A 12,482-nucleotide genomic window follows, 5' to 3' on the forward strand; every position below is an offset into this window, starting at 1 on the left:
AAAATTAAAATTCGAAAATTTTTTCTAAAGCCTCCAGGGGACTTCGTTTTCGCACGAAAAAATTTTATGTGCCCTTATTGCATCCGGACCCACAATTGCACGATATTTAATCATTTCATTGTATGAGTATATCATATATATTAATCCAGTAACTTTCAAGTTATATTATAGGAGATAAAAACTTAACATTTCTTTTTTTTTTTTAATATTGTGTAATTATGCTGTACAAAACAAAAGTGTCCCCGTGTACAGCCTCACGCTGCTGGAGGGCGTTCAGCGCGGTCATTAAAGTGGTCGCTCTTTTAATCTGAAACATATGAACCACAAAATTGAAGAAAAATGATTGAAATACCTTCTATTTAAACAAAAATAATATGCAAAAGTTGAAAATTTAAAAAAATGGCATTATTAAAAGGAATTTCATTTTTTCCCAGAAAAAATGTTAAGTTTATGTGTAAAATAAATTGTTTAACATAACTTTTTATGTCATGTTTTAGTAAAAAATGGAAGCTATATTGATAAGCTTTAAAAAAAAATCCTAAAGTGTCAAGATCAGTTGATAGAAAGTCCTTTAAGGGCATTTGGCATAGTCAAATACCTATATTACCGACCTCACTTTATCAGTTCACTGAAAATTATTTCATTTTTTTCCTGAACCTCAGCATTTTTTGAATGTTCGAACTTTTTTTATGCATAAAATATTGGCCAAAAGCTTTAAGAAATGCAAGAGCCGAAAGAAAACTACGTTTAAGTATAAAGTTTAATAATAAAAGATGTAAAAAATATATATAACTAAATCTTATCCAGCACACAACAAAGGACTCACAATGTAAGACGCGCCAGCTGTTAGAGCCTCGTCTAGTGGCCGCCAGGGTACCGGCTGATGCCGATGGAATTGATAGCTGATTCCTTTCTTGTGTGCCGGATAAGATTTAGTTGAAATATTTCTCTTTTATATCTTTTATTATTAAACTTTGTACTTTAACAATGAAGATAGTAGGTTATTCGGTTTATTCGTCCTTTATTAGCTTATCATATATATCAAAATATATCATGTATTATGGATTTTCCAAATCTTAAACGAAAAGAACTTTTACTGCGCATATGTCGATGTTACTAGACAAATTCAAAGTGTCAAAGTCCTCACTGTATAAATTGAACCTTTTTAAATCTTTCTTTTCCTCTTCACTCTCACTCATGGCATGGTAGTTTTTTATTTAAAACTTATTTTGGTGGGCCAATATAATATAATACCTGATGAGGCCCTACAATAAAGGACCAACAAACCGAAAAACCTACCATCTTCATTATTAACGCAAGTTCGAACGTTAAACCCAAATGAAGTACCTAAAAGGACTTTATTGTACGGTAATACTTTTTCCAAAGTTTCAGCTCGATATTTTATTTACAAAAAAAAGTTCTTAGGTTCAAAAAAATATTCATTGAACTGATAAAGTGAGGTCGGTAATATAGGTATTCGGCTGTGTCACAAGCCCTTAATTGTAAGAAGCAGTACTTTTTTCAAACTTACCAGGTCACAGGCTAATTTACTGTCCTTGTTCCATATAGTAGTCCTTCAGCCTCCTCAAAAAATTAGATTATTCGCAAAAAATGCACTTTTTTGACCTCCATAAACGAGGCTCCCTCCTTAAAACGTTCTTCCAGGATACAATAATGTTATATATTTATGAAATTTAGAATTGCACAAGAAAAACTGACCTTTAATTAAAATATTACACTTTTTCTTTTCAAACTGAATGACTTAGAATTTTACTTTATTTAATGAATTAGATATCAAATGTTGCAGGATGTTCATTCAAATCCTGGAATGAAATTCCCTGGCAATTCCAGGTTTTTTTCTTAGATATCTCAAATTTTTTCAGGTATAATTCAAATATTTCACTTTTTTTTAACAATCGACAGGCTCGCAAGTTTATTATAAATAATTTTTTTCTGGTTCTAGGAATTAAATTAATATTACATACTATTTCTAAATATTTTAGCACGATCGATTAATTAAATAACTAAGTAATACTAAAAACATAATTTCTTATTTCTTAAATCTGTCTCTAAAGTCCATGAATTTGAATAATGATTCAAATAAATTTTTATTTGATCTATTGACACTTAAAATTTAGTACATATTTAGGTAAAATTAATGTGGGTAATATATTAAATTCAATTTAAACCACTTAAAATTCATAAATTTTACAGTAAAAGTTTGGATTTTCAAAAAGATAGATGAATATTTAAACAAACAGTTGAATTTTCAAACAAATAACTAAATTTTGGACTAAAAAATATCAGTTTCAGCTAAAAATGGAATGATTAAATTTTCAGTGATAGAAACAAATTAATTTTTCACACAAAATAAAATATTTAGTTTAAAAACAAATCTAGTTTCACTTTTAATCCAATATTTTTATTGTCAACCGAAAAAGATAATTTTTAACTAATATGATAAATATTTAACTGGAATACCTCAATTTTCAACGAACAAGATTAATTTTCTACCAAAAAGACGATTTTGCAACAAAATATATATGAATTTTCAATGTAACAGCTGAATTTTGAACGAAAAAATATCAATTTTCCACCTGACATTAAATAGATCAATTTTCGGTTTAAAAATAATTTAAATAAAATTTAATATTATAAGTTAAAACTGCGGAATCTTCAACTTTCATAGTTGATTTTTCAACCCAAAAGATAAATTTCCAACCAAGAAGATTAATTTGTCCTGAAGAAGACGAATATTCACGAAAATACATGAATTTCCAATTAAAAAGATAAATTGTTAACCAATAATTGCATAGTTACATTTTCAGTTAAAAAATTAATGTTAACCAAAGGGATGAATTTACAACTAAAATTATGTAATTCTCAATTGGAATAGTTAAATTATTCGGTAAAAAAACTTATTTTCAACAACAATCCTAATAATTTGTAAACAAAGTGATGTATATTCAATTCAAATGATGAATCCCTAATTGGTATAGTTGAATTTGAAAACAAAGAGATGATTTTTTAATTGAAATGATGAGTCTTGAACTGGAAGCATAGAATTTTCAATAAAAAATTAATTATCAACCCAGAAGATTAATTTTTACCAAAAAAGTCGAATATTCATTTAAAAAAAAATAATTTTTTAACCAAAAAGTGAATAGTAACATATTCAGTGAAAAAAATGATTTTTTTTTTAAACCAACAAATTTTTACAACCAGCTCATTTTTCGACCAAGGAGACATTTTCAATTAAAATGATGAATCTTCCACCAAAAAATTAATTAAAAAAAGAGTAACTGTCAACTAAGTTATTAAGTTTTTATTCTAAAAAATTGAATTCTAAACAAAAAATGTAATAGTTAATGTTTCAACCCTAAAGATTAAATTTTTTTATTCAAAAAAATTTAATTTAACCAAAAAGACCGATTTTTCAACAAAATACATGAATTTTCAATTAAAACCGATTAATTTTTCACAAACAACGGAACAGTTAAATTTTCAGTTACAAAATTTATTTTAAGCAAAAAAAAGAACGAATTTTTAACCATATAGTTTAATACAGTAATATAAAGCTACTTTTGCAGATTAAGGATTATTCGTTTTCTATTTAATATTGTAATTTGAAACAAAATTAAGCACGCTAAAAGAACCCTTGATTAAAAAAAAAAATTTCCTGACATTTCCAGGTTTTCTAGGTAGGGGAGACACCCTGTGTTACTATTAATTTTTATTTTAAAAAAATGGAATTTTCGTTTATTGAACTTGAATTTTCGCAGAACCTAGGACCCTGTGTTGCTAATAATTTTTATTTTAAAAACATGGAATTTTCGTTTATCGAACTTGAATTTTCGTAGAACCTAGGTTAGAGCAGCTAGCGCTACCTAGCTAACTTCACTTCTTCGAGTACTGAGGGAGAAGAAATGGATCAAATGCATGGGACAAAACTTTATTTTTGTAATATCTTTGTAATGAGTAATAATTATTATTTTTAAAAAATTGGTTTTTATGTAGGTATTAACTTCATTAATGCAATAAAGCAAAAATTGACCGAATCCCATACATTTGCTCGATTGTCTTCTCTAGGATTTTGGAAAAATCGATTTTTTGTTTAGAGTACTTTAGGATCATAAAAAATGTTCAATTAAACCTATATATGGTGGAGGTATCTCAGATAAGAGATAAAAAAATTCAATTTTTTTAAGAAACTTTTTTCAAACTGGGAGAACGTATTGCTTAAACATCGTTACATGGATCGATTTGAAATTTTGGAAGTAGCTTCACAATTATATTCTCTATGAAAGTATGTAGCTGCTTTTTGATTTATTTTAAACTTTTGTATTTAAACAATTTACTGCTTATTTTTTTAAACAAAAAATCGATTCATTTCCTCAAAAGTGCATTATTTCTACAAAGTTTGATTTAAAAAAAACTCCACGTAGTCTACAGCCGGTAGTATATAAATTATACAATTTTTTGTTTTTTCGTACCAGGTCTTTATACTTAACAAAAAAAAACCGTCCTTTTTTTAAGGTCTTTCAAAAAAAGACGATGTTCAAGACGGAGTCTTTCGTCGCCATTTTGTATCAAAATTAAAACTAAAAACGTTGTTTTTATGCTTTAATGTGTTAAACAAACTTCATACTCCATACATAAATCGCCAGTTAGTTTTTTTTTGCTGCTAGAGTAGTGTTACCCCTTAACAAAATGAAGTTAGCTGGTGGTTATAGTGAAAATACTTAATACCGTTAAAATTTTCGACGATCGGCGGCGCTCTTTTTAGTAGATTTTTGTTTTCCAGATATCTTTCACAAGATCGAAATTCTGCAGAAGAGCGTAATTAATAAATAATTTTTCTATGTTTCAGTGCACTGGCAATAGCTGAAGCTTCTAAAGAGTCTTACCCAGACGACGAGAGCTTGAGTGGCTCGATGTTAAGTCTGGCTCACAGCAATAGCTCCACATCCTTTCCCCCTAATAGTCTCTAATCTTAATCATTCGTGTTAAAATGTATGTCTGCCTGTAATCTGTGCATAACAATTTATCCGACTCACTGTCATTCGCTATTCTACAAGTCAAGGTCTGTCGATCGCGTGCGGTCAATATTTGCGTGTGACCTTGTATACTCGTGCATACTTTGTATATACGTAGATATACAAACAGGCCCGAATTTCGCGACCTGGGTTCGAAAATATATTTGGTATCTTTGTAATTTTATACTTTTGAACCCCGTCAAATCAATGAGCGGACCTTGAGGCACATACCAGTACTGTAACCTGAAAATCTAGTCCGTAGACTACTGCGCATGCGTTGTGGTTCAGGAAGCATGCGCATTAGTCTAATCGCTGGATGTCGGCTGCACTGGCACATAAGGCTGTCTTGTCTAGAGATTTTTCGGGCATGCGTATTGGATCAGAACGTGAGGTGTAGTTCTTTTAATAGAAAAATCGATGCTCTCTTTAAAGTTAAATCGCATTTTTACCAATTACGCCTGTTTTCAGTCGGTTTCAGGTGGCTTGTTTTTATGTCTTGAAACAGTTGGAAAGAGTCTCCAAAGTAGAAAAATTGTCGCTATCGGAGTGTTAGACGCAATAGTTCTTTTATTGTAATAATGAGCGCTACATTTTCGTTCATCGTTGCTATTGTTTTGTATCACGTCACAAATAAATGGCAATCTCGTCAAAAATTGCATTCGATCTAGACACGTAGGCACTGAGCGATCAGTATTTTTTATAGGATAAACTCATTTTTAACCTCAGTGTTTTCTTTTTATTCCCAAATCTCTGTTTTAATCTAAACCCTTTCTTATCTCTTAATAATAATATGCATTTAGTCTTGTTTAGTATCGTCGATGACTGATTTGTGTTACATTATATTTTTAAAAGTCTCAATCTACCTTTGAAGTGGTAAATGTCTTCTTAGTCTTCCTTCGAAAGTAACTTTCACGATTCGATAGATTAAAAAGTCGAAAGTAGGCTGAAATATTTTGAAAAATCGCTTGCGTTTTCTTCCAGTACACATCCCGTTGCTGTTCTCTGAAAAGCAACTTTACTTCTCTCGTTTTCTTACGAATTTGTTACGTATATCCGATTATAGTAATCAGTGTCACAAAATGTTTGTTGTCTCTTCACTGAGCGAGTCAACTTGACTTCCTGCAAGTTCACTAACTCGGTGAATGGATTACAATTGAATGTAAGTGAATCGCGGGCATTTTTTCGGAGAGCTTCTTCGCGAAATATAGGGGAGCATTAAGTCGTATTAAAGATGGTCACAAGGGAAAAGAAATTATTGATGTGAAAAGTTTAGATAAATTTGAAGAAGCATTTCGAGAAGGTGTGGCGATCGGAGGTTGTTCATCATTATGATGAAGCGTGTATATAAAACTCGATGATTGCGTTGAGAGGAGCGACTTTTGAAAGATTTGTTAGAGGAATCTGCTTGTTGTGTGTAAAGGAGGAATTGAGATTCTCCTTTCGGTTATTTTATTCGGGATTTCGTGTAAACGTGTTGAAACCCGAAATTCAAATTATCTCGCCAATTGGTTGTTTATTCCGGTCGAAACGAAGTGTGTGCAAAAGTGTTTTTTGTGGGTACGAGTGGATTGTGCCTACTATATAATAGAATTTCGTTCTGAATCTTCGCGAACTGTAATTGAAAAATTGAATAACAGTAGTGGGAGATCGGCCATTATTGATTTTCTCTTGTCAACATTTGTAAATATTTGTTCATTGTGTTCTCAGATTTTAATTGCGAAGTTGGATGAAAAAGTTGGCTTGAGTTTTGCAGACCAAACTCGTCGATATTCTCCAAAGTTAGGGCCGATTTTTGTTGGTCGTGCGAGAGGGACATTTTATTAATCAGCCTTCTTCTTGTGCGACCGACTCGGCGTTATGTACTCGCAAATGTAATGCAATGCAGGTTTTGGCTTTAAGTAGACGAACTGTAATTTGTTTTTATTTTTAATAGCGCTAATCGTTTAGCAAACAAAATTGTAGAGAAATATAGGCGATCCGAACCTAGGGCTCTGACTCGAAGGTTGGTGATTTTTTATATCTGAGTAGTGCTTTGCATATTGAAGAAAGCTCGAATTATGGAGCCACGTCAGCATTGCGATTGGAAAACCAAAGATTATAAAAAAAAAAAAGAAGAAAAAGAAGGAAAGGAAGGAAGAGAAGAAGTTTGTGCTCTCGCATCTCGAGGACTCGTTCGAGTCACTTAAGTAGATAAGATAGGCCGATTGTGGTACTACTTTCATTTGTTTTCTTTGTAACGCTACAACGAAAAACAGTAAGAAACAGTATCGATGACTTCTTTGTAGGCGAAATAACCGAAATAATCACAAGCAATGCTGAAGGGTTCCTTGCCAATGAGTCACGAGCCATCTACGAATTAGTGAGCAGAGATCTGTGGTCAATAACGTGCTCACGCGAAAAAAAAAGAAAGAATACAACAACCAACTCAATTATAAAAGTAAATAGGAACCTACGACTATAGATAAATATTCTCTATTATGATAAAGATATATATTATACATCAAATTACACTAAAGAAAAAAACCGATACCTTTGTAGCAAGTAACCAATCAAGAAAAACGCAACACACGTATCGAGAGTAATCAGACTCGTAATTGGTCTTAATAATTATGATGATAATTAATGGTAATTAATTATTTTTACCTTTAAGTTTAGGTAGAGTATAAATACATTTTTTAACTAAAAACAAACTGATGGCTAGGGACGAGCAAACTTCCTAACGTTTACGTTCGAAACGAGCAGAACTGTTCAAAACCTCTATGCTAATTAGATAATAAAAATTGAAATTATGACATGAAATACTCTTATTTTATACCTTCCAACTCTTAATTAAGGCGAGAGACAGGACTATTGTTATAAAGTCGAAAAATGTCAGGGAAAGTTCATTGGCCACAAAGTACATTCTATATTTGGTCGGAATAAACAAAATTAATTTGTGACAAAAAATACGAATTTTTAACCAAAAGAATGTAAAAAATTAGTGAATTTTTAACTAAAATCATAAATATTGAAAGAAGCAAATGCATTTTTTTAAAGTGGCAAAAAATGCAATGGTTATTATTTAAACAAAATACATTTAAATTTAAGCACTGGGGAGAACTTTTAGCCAAATAGATTAATTTTTTGTAATTAATGATGAATTTCCAACAAAATAATGAAATTTCAAAAAAATAGTTGAATTTTCAACTAAGAAAAAAATCAACTGTCAACCAAATATGTAAGTTACATTTTTAGTTGAAAAAATTAATTTTTGACCAAAAAACAACTGTTTTTCAATAAAATAGTCACATTTTCAAGCATACAAATTACTTTTCAACTCAATGATTCTAATCAACACATTCAATTTTTAACACAAGTAGTTTAACTTTGAACCAAATAGTTGAATTTATAACCAAAAAATATAATTTCTCAATACAAAATTTAATACCTTATAGTTAAAAAAAAAAAGGATTTTAATTACAAATCAAAAGTAGTAGAAATCAACCAAAAAAGAAGAATCCTCAACAAGAGATTTTAAACTAAAAACGAAAAATTTTTAAACAAAAAAGAAATGGTTCTATTTTCAATTAACGTAATTAATTGAAAATTAAAAAAAATATATTTAAATTTTTAGCCAAACAGATGTATTTTCAACTGAAATGATAAACGTACAACAAAAACATACATTTAAAAAAAGTTTAACCAAGTTTCTTAATACAAAAAATTATAAATAAAAAATTAATTCTCATCAAAAAATGTAATAGTTTTGATCATTAAAACAAACAGATATGAATTTTAAACTAAGGAGATTGAATTTTTAGCAGTATAAAGAAGAATTGACCTAATTTGTAACTTTGGAGGCAATTTCATGGCGCATCTTTTTTCTCTCGGAAAAAAGTTGTATTTTTTACCATTTCTGTAAGAAATAAAAAAATTAATTTTTCAAACAGGAAAATTTAATAAATGTTTTCACTTCATTTAGGTCCGAAAGGCAAAGTACTTCATATTTTTTACATAAAAATTTGATAACTTGTCATATAAACTATTTTTAAGAGAATGTATAATTAAAAATTTATTAGTTTTGTTAAATAGAAAAGTTCGAATTTTTTTGGGCAAGCAGTATCAAAATAATGTTGGATAATTTTCAAACGTTTCGTTTATCGAGGGAATTTTGGGTAAGCCCAAACTTCCAGTGAAAGAAATTTTATATCATGAAGTTTTCTGTAAAAGTATTTCCTTAATTGAATTATTCGCTAACCAAATAGGAGCACTTTAATGTCATTTAAATAGGTGTAAATTAAAAACATACTGTTATTAAACAGAAATCTCTTTAAATTTCGAAAAGATTGGATTTGATTCCGAAGCAAATATATTTATAAATATTGAAAATGAATAATTTAAAAATTAAATGTCGAGTTTGCCATACAATTCAACTGGAGGTAGAAAGAGAACAAGAAATGAAGAAAATCTGTCTAATAATATTAGTAAACGAAAACAAGGTATTTTTACACACCTTCTTTGAAGATCAAAATTTCAATACTTATGAAAGTGAATAAAAAATAAATGGTTGATTTTGATGATTATTTTCATTTTTATTATTTTTAGTTCGTAAAAATTTGCTTAAGTAAAATTTAGGGCATATTTTACTTGTCTATACTACTGTAAAGTACTGAGAATAAAGGGAACAGAATTTTTTATTGCGTAATACATTAAAAATATTAAGGATGTTTTCAGTATAAAGCCAAGCAGATTACGGAAATTTTAACTTGATTTATGAAGTCAAAAAAAAGAACCGCAGTGTTAAATCTAACAAATTTTGAAACAGAAATATAAATTTACTATGAAAAGAATAGTTTAAGGCGTAATTATTTACTTAAAAATAATTTGTCTGAGTTTTCCGTTAATTTTTCACTTCAGAAATTAACCTTATTTTTTCTGTAATCTCTACGTATAATATTGTATCAGTTTATTATGTTGTTTATCATATTTTCTACAAACTGTATTCATGTTTTTACAAAAAGTACTGAATACGTGCTAACAATGTTTAACTAGTTAGTGATTTCATTACTAACAAGTTTAGTTTTAATAAAACTATCTGGTTGAAAATGAACTTTTTTGTTTAAAATTCATATTTTTGTTTGAAAATTCGTCTGTTTTAGTAAGAAAATTAATTTTTTTGTTTAAAAAATTATCATTCTGTTTAACAATTTGTGTTGTATATATTTTTCTGAATGTGTGTAATCACCCGGTAAATACGTATTTGTAAATACTTAATGATTTTACCCTTATAAAAAAATACAGTGAAACTCTTGAATGGCCCTCCCTTCTATAGCCCTTCCGAGAATATACGCCGCGATACAGGTATGTATAACAGTAGCTGCGTGGGGGCCGCGGTTGTCACTCACGCATGCACTGAAACGTGAACAAACAAAAGCGGAGCGGGCTATATTGAGTTAGTTCCCACCCACCGCCACCCCCAAAATCGGCGCTATAGAAGAGTTTCACTGTAATTACTTGTGGCTTGATATTAAAATTTCCATTTAATAATCTAAATAAATAAATAGACTAAAATGATGCCAGTACAGGGACCTAACGATTAATGCTATTTGAATGATTCTATTTTTCTAACGAGTAATTCAATGAAGGTAATACTTTTAAGAAAATTGCATTATATCCTAAAAAACATTGCTTTCACTGGAAGTTTGGGCTTACTCAAAAATCCCTCGATAAATGAAGCGTTTGAAAATTGTCTAACATTACTTTGATACTGCTTTCCCAAAAAATGTTTAATTTTTTGTATTTAACAAAACCAATAAATCTTCAATTGCACATTATCTTAAGAACAGTTTGAAGGACAAGCTCTCAAATTTCCATCAGAAAATATTAAGAACCCGGTAATAAGCGTTGCATTCAGAAGAATTAAGAATTTGTATTTCTATGAAATACGGGATTTTTCCCCTCGTCTAAAAAACTCAAAAACTTCTATTTCACATGAAAGAATTAAAACAATTTATTATACATATTTTGTCAACTGATTAGAAGGAATTAAATATGGTCGCTCTGGAAATAGAAGTGAACTAGTCGCTTCTGAAATACCCTATTCTTATGACATTTTCGACAGATGGAAAAATTAATTTTTCCCTATTCAAAACTCATTAATGAGAACTTTGTCTTTTGGGCCGAGTTGAAGTGAAAATGTTTATTAAATTTTCTTGTCTGATAAATTAAGATTTTTTGATTTTTTACAGAATCGGTAAAAGATATAACCTCTTTTCCAAGAGAAAAAAGATGCGCCTTCAAATTCCCTACAAAGTGATACTAAATAACTCGAGCGTCCTGAGGGGGACAGGCAAATTTTATGCGGGGTTATAGAATCCGGAGTCTCCCTTGAAGTAGCAGAATCTTTCGGGGACAAAAAATATTGTATTTTAGATAAAATTAGGGAACGCGTATTTTTGCGATATGTCAAAAAAATTTACGAAGTTACACGGAGGGATATTGCAAGAGATTAATTAACGAGAGCGCGTGATTTTAGAGCTCAAAATTTTAAGTGCTTTATAAAGTCTCGGACTCTATGACCTAAAAAGCATAGAATTCGAGAGCTGATACTAAAGGAGCGTGGTCTAATACCTAAAACTTTAAGACCTATGCTTTAAAAGAAAGGATTCCAAGATCTTAGTGCTCGCGCCAAAGCGTCGTGATAAAATCAAGGAGCAGTGCCGCGAATTAACATCCTGAAATTTCTTTCCGTGTATGCGCATTTGAATTTTTTGCTTCATTTTTCAAAAGAAAGAAAAACCATTGTAAGCAAGAAAAAAACGAAAATTCAATTTTATGAGAAAAAATTTTTCTGGCAACAAAAGTTATTTAGCCCACATAAATATCGCAAGCTACCTGGTAATAAGCGTTAAATTCAGAAAAATTAAGAATTTGTATTCCAATGAATACGCGATTTTTCCCTCGTCTAAAAATCCCCCAACGGGAACAGAAAAAACGAAAATCCTATTCCTCTCAATCGACTTAGTAAAATTTAACGAAAGCCTTTATTTAACCTATGTTTTATTATTAAATCTTTCTATAACTTATAAATTCGAAAAATATTCAAATTTATATTTATTTATATTTTAATCATTTATTTAAACGTCTTAAAAAATGCACCAAAAAATTTATTTAAATGTATGAATTATAATAATTTTAACTTTAGAGAGGCAGACTTGAATTGATTCAAACTAAATTTTCAAAACTTATATTTCACATGAAGGAATTAGAACAATTTATTGCACATATTTTGTGAACTTATTAGAAGGAATTAAATAATCTCAAAATATGAATACTTTTGGGGAATAGAAGACATCTCTGTGAGGTATATCTGTCGGTATAATTATAAGGAATTAAATATATTGAAAATACGTTCTCTTTTGGGGAATAGGAGCCTACGCGGCGGCCGCTATGGAAATAGAAATAATT

The 12,482-nt window shown here is 29.7% G+C and overlaps 1 protein-coding gene across 4 annotated transcripts in view; it reads left to right on the forward strand.

The window, feature by feature from the left end:
• The window catches only part of LOC117173988 (serine/threonine-protein kinase Tao), a 54,457-nt gene extending 46,622 nt beyond the window's left edge, over nucleotides 1-7,835 (forward strand). For all 4 annotated transcript variants that reach the window (XM_033362669.1, XM_033362668.1, XM_033362671.1 and 1 more), the window contains exon 11: nucleotides 4,871-7,835. In XM_033362669.1, the coding sequence (XP_033218560.1) occupies nucleotides 4,871-4,991 (121 nt within the window). In that variant the 3' untranslated portion in view covers nucleotides 4,992-7,835. The remainder of the gene's footprint in view (nucleotides 1-4,870) is intronic.
• Nucleotides 7,836-12,482: the final 4,647 nt, after the last annotated feature.

Source organism: Belonocnema kinseyi, chromosome 5 (assembly GCF_010883055.1).
Source record: "Belonocnema kinseyi isolate 2016_QV_RU_SX_M_011 chromosome 5, B_treatae_v1, whole genome shotgun sequence".
Taxonomy (NCBI): Eukaryota; Metazoa; Arthropoda; class Insecta; order Hymenoptera; family Cynipidae; genus Belonocnema; species Belonocnema kinseyi.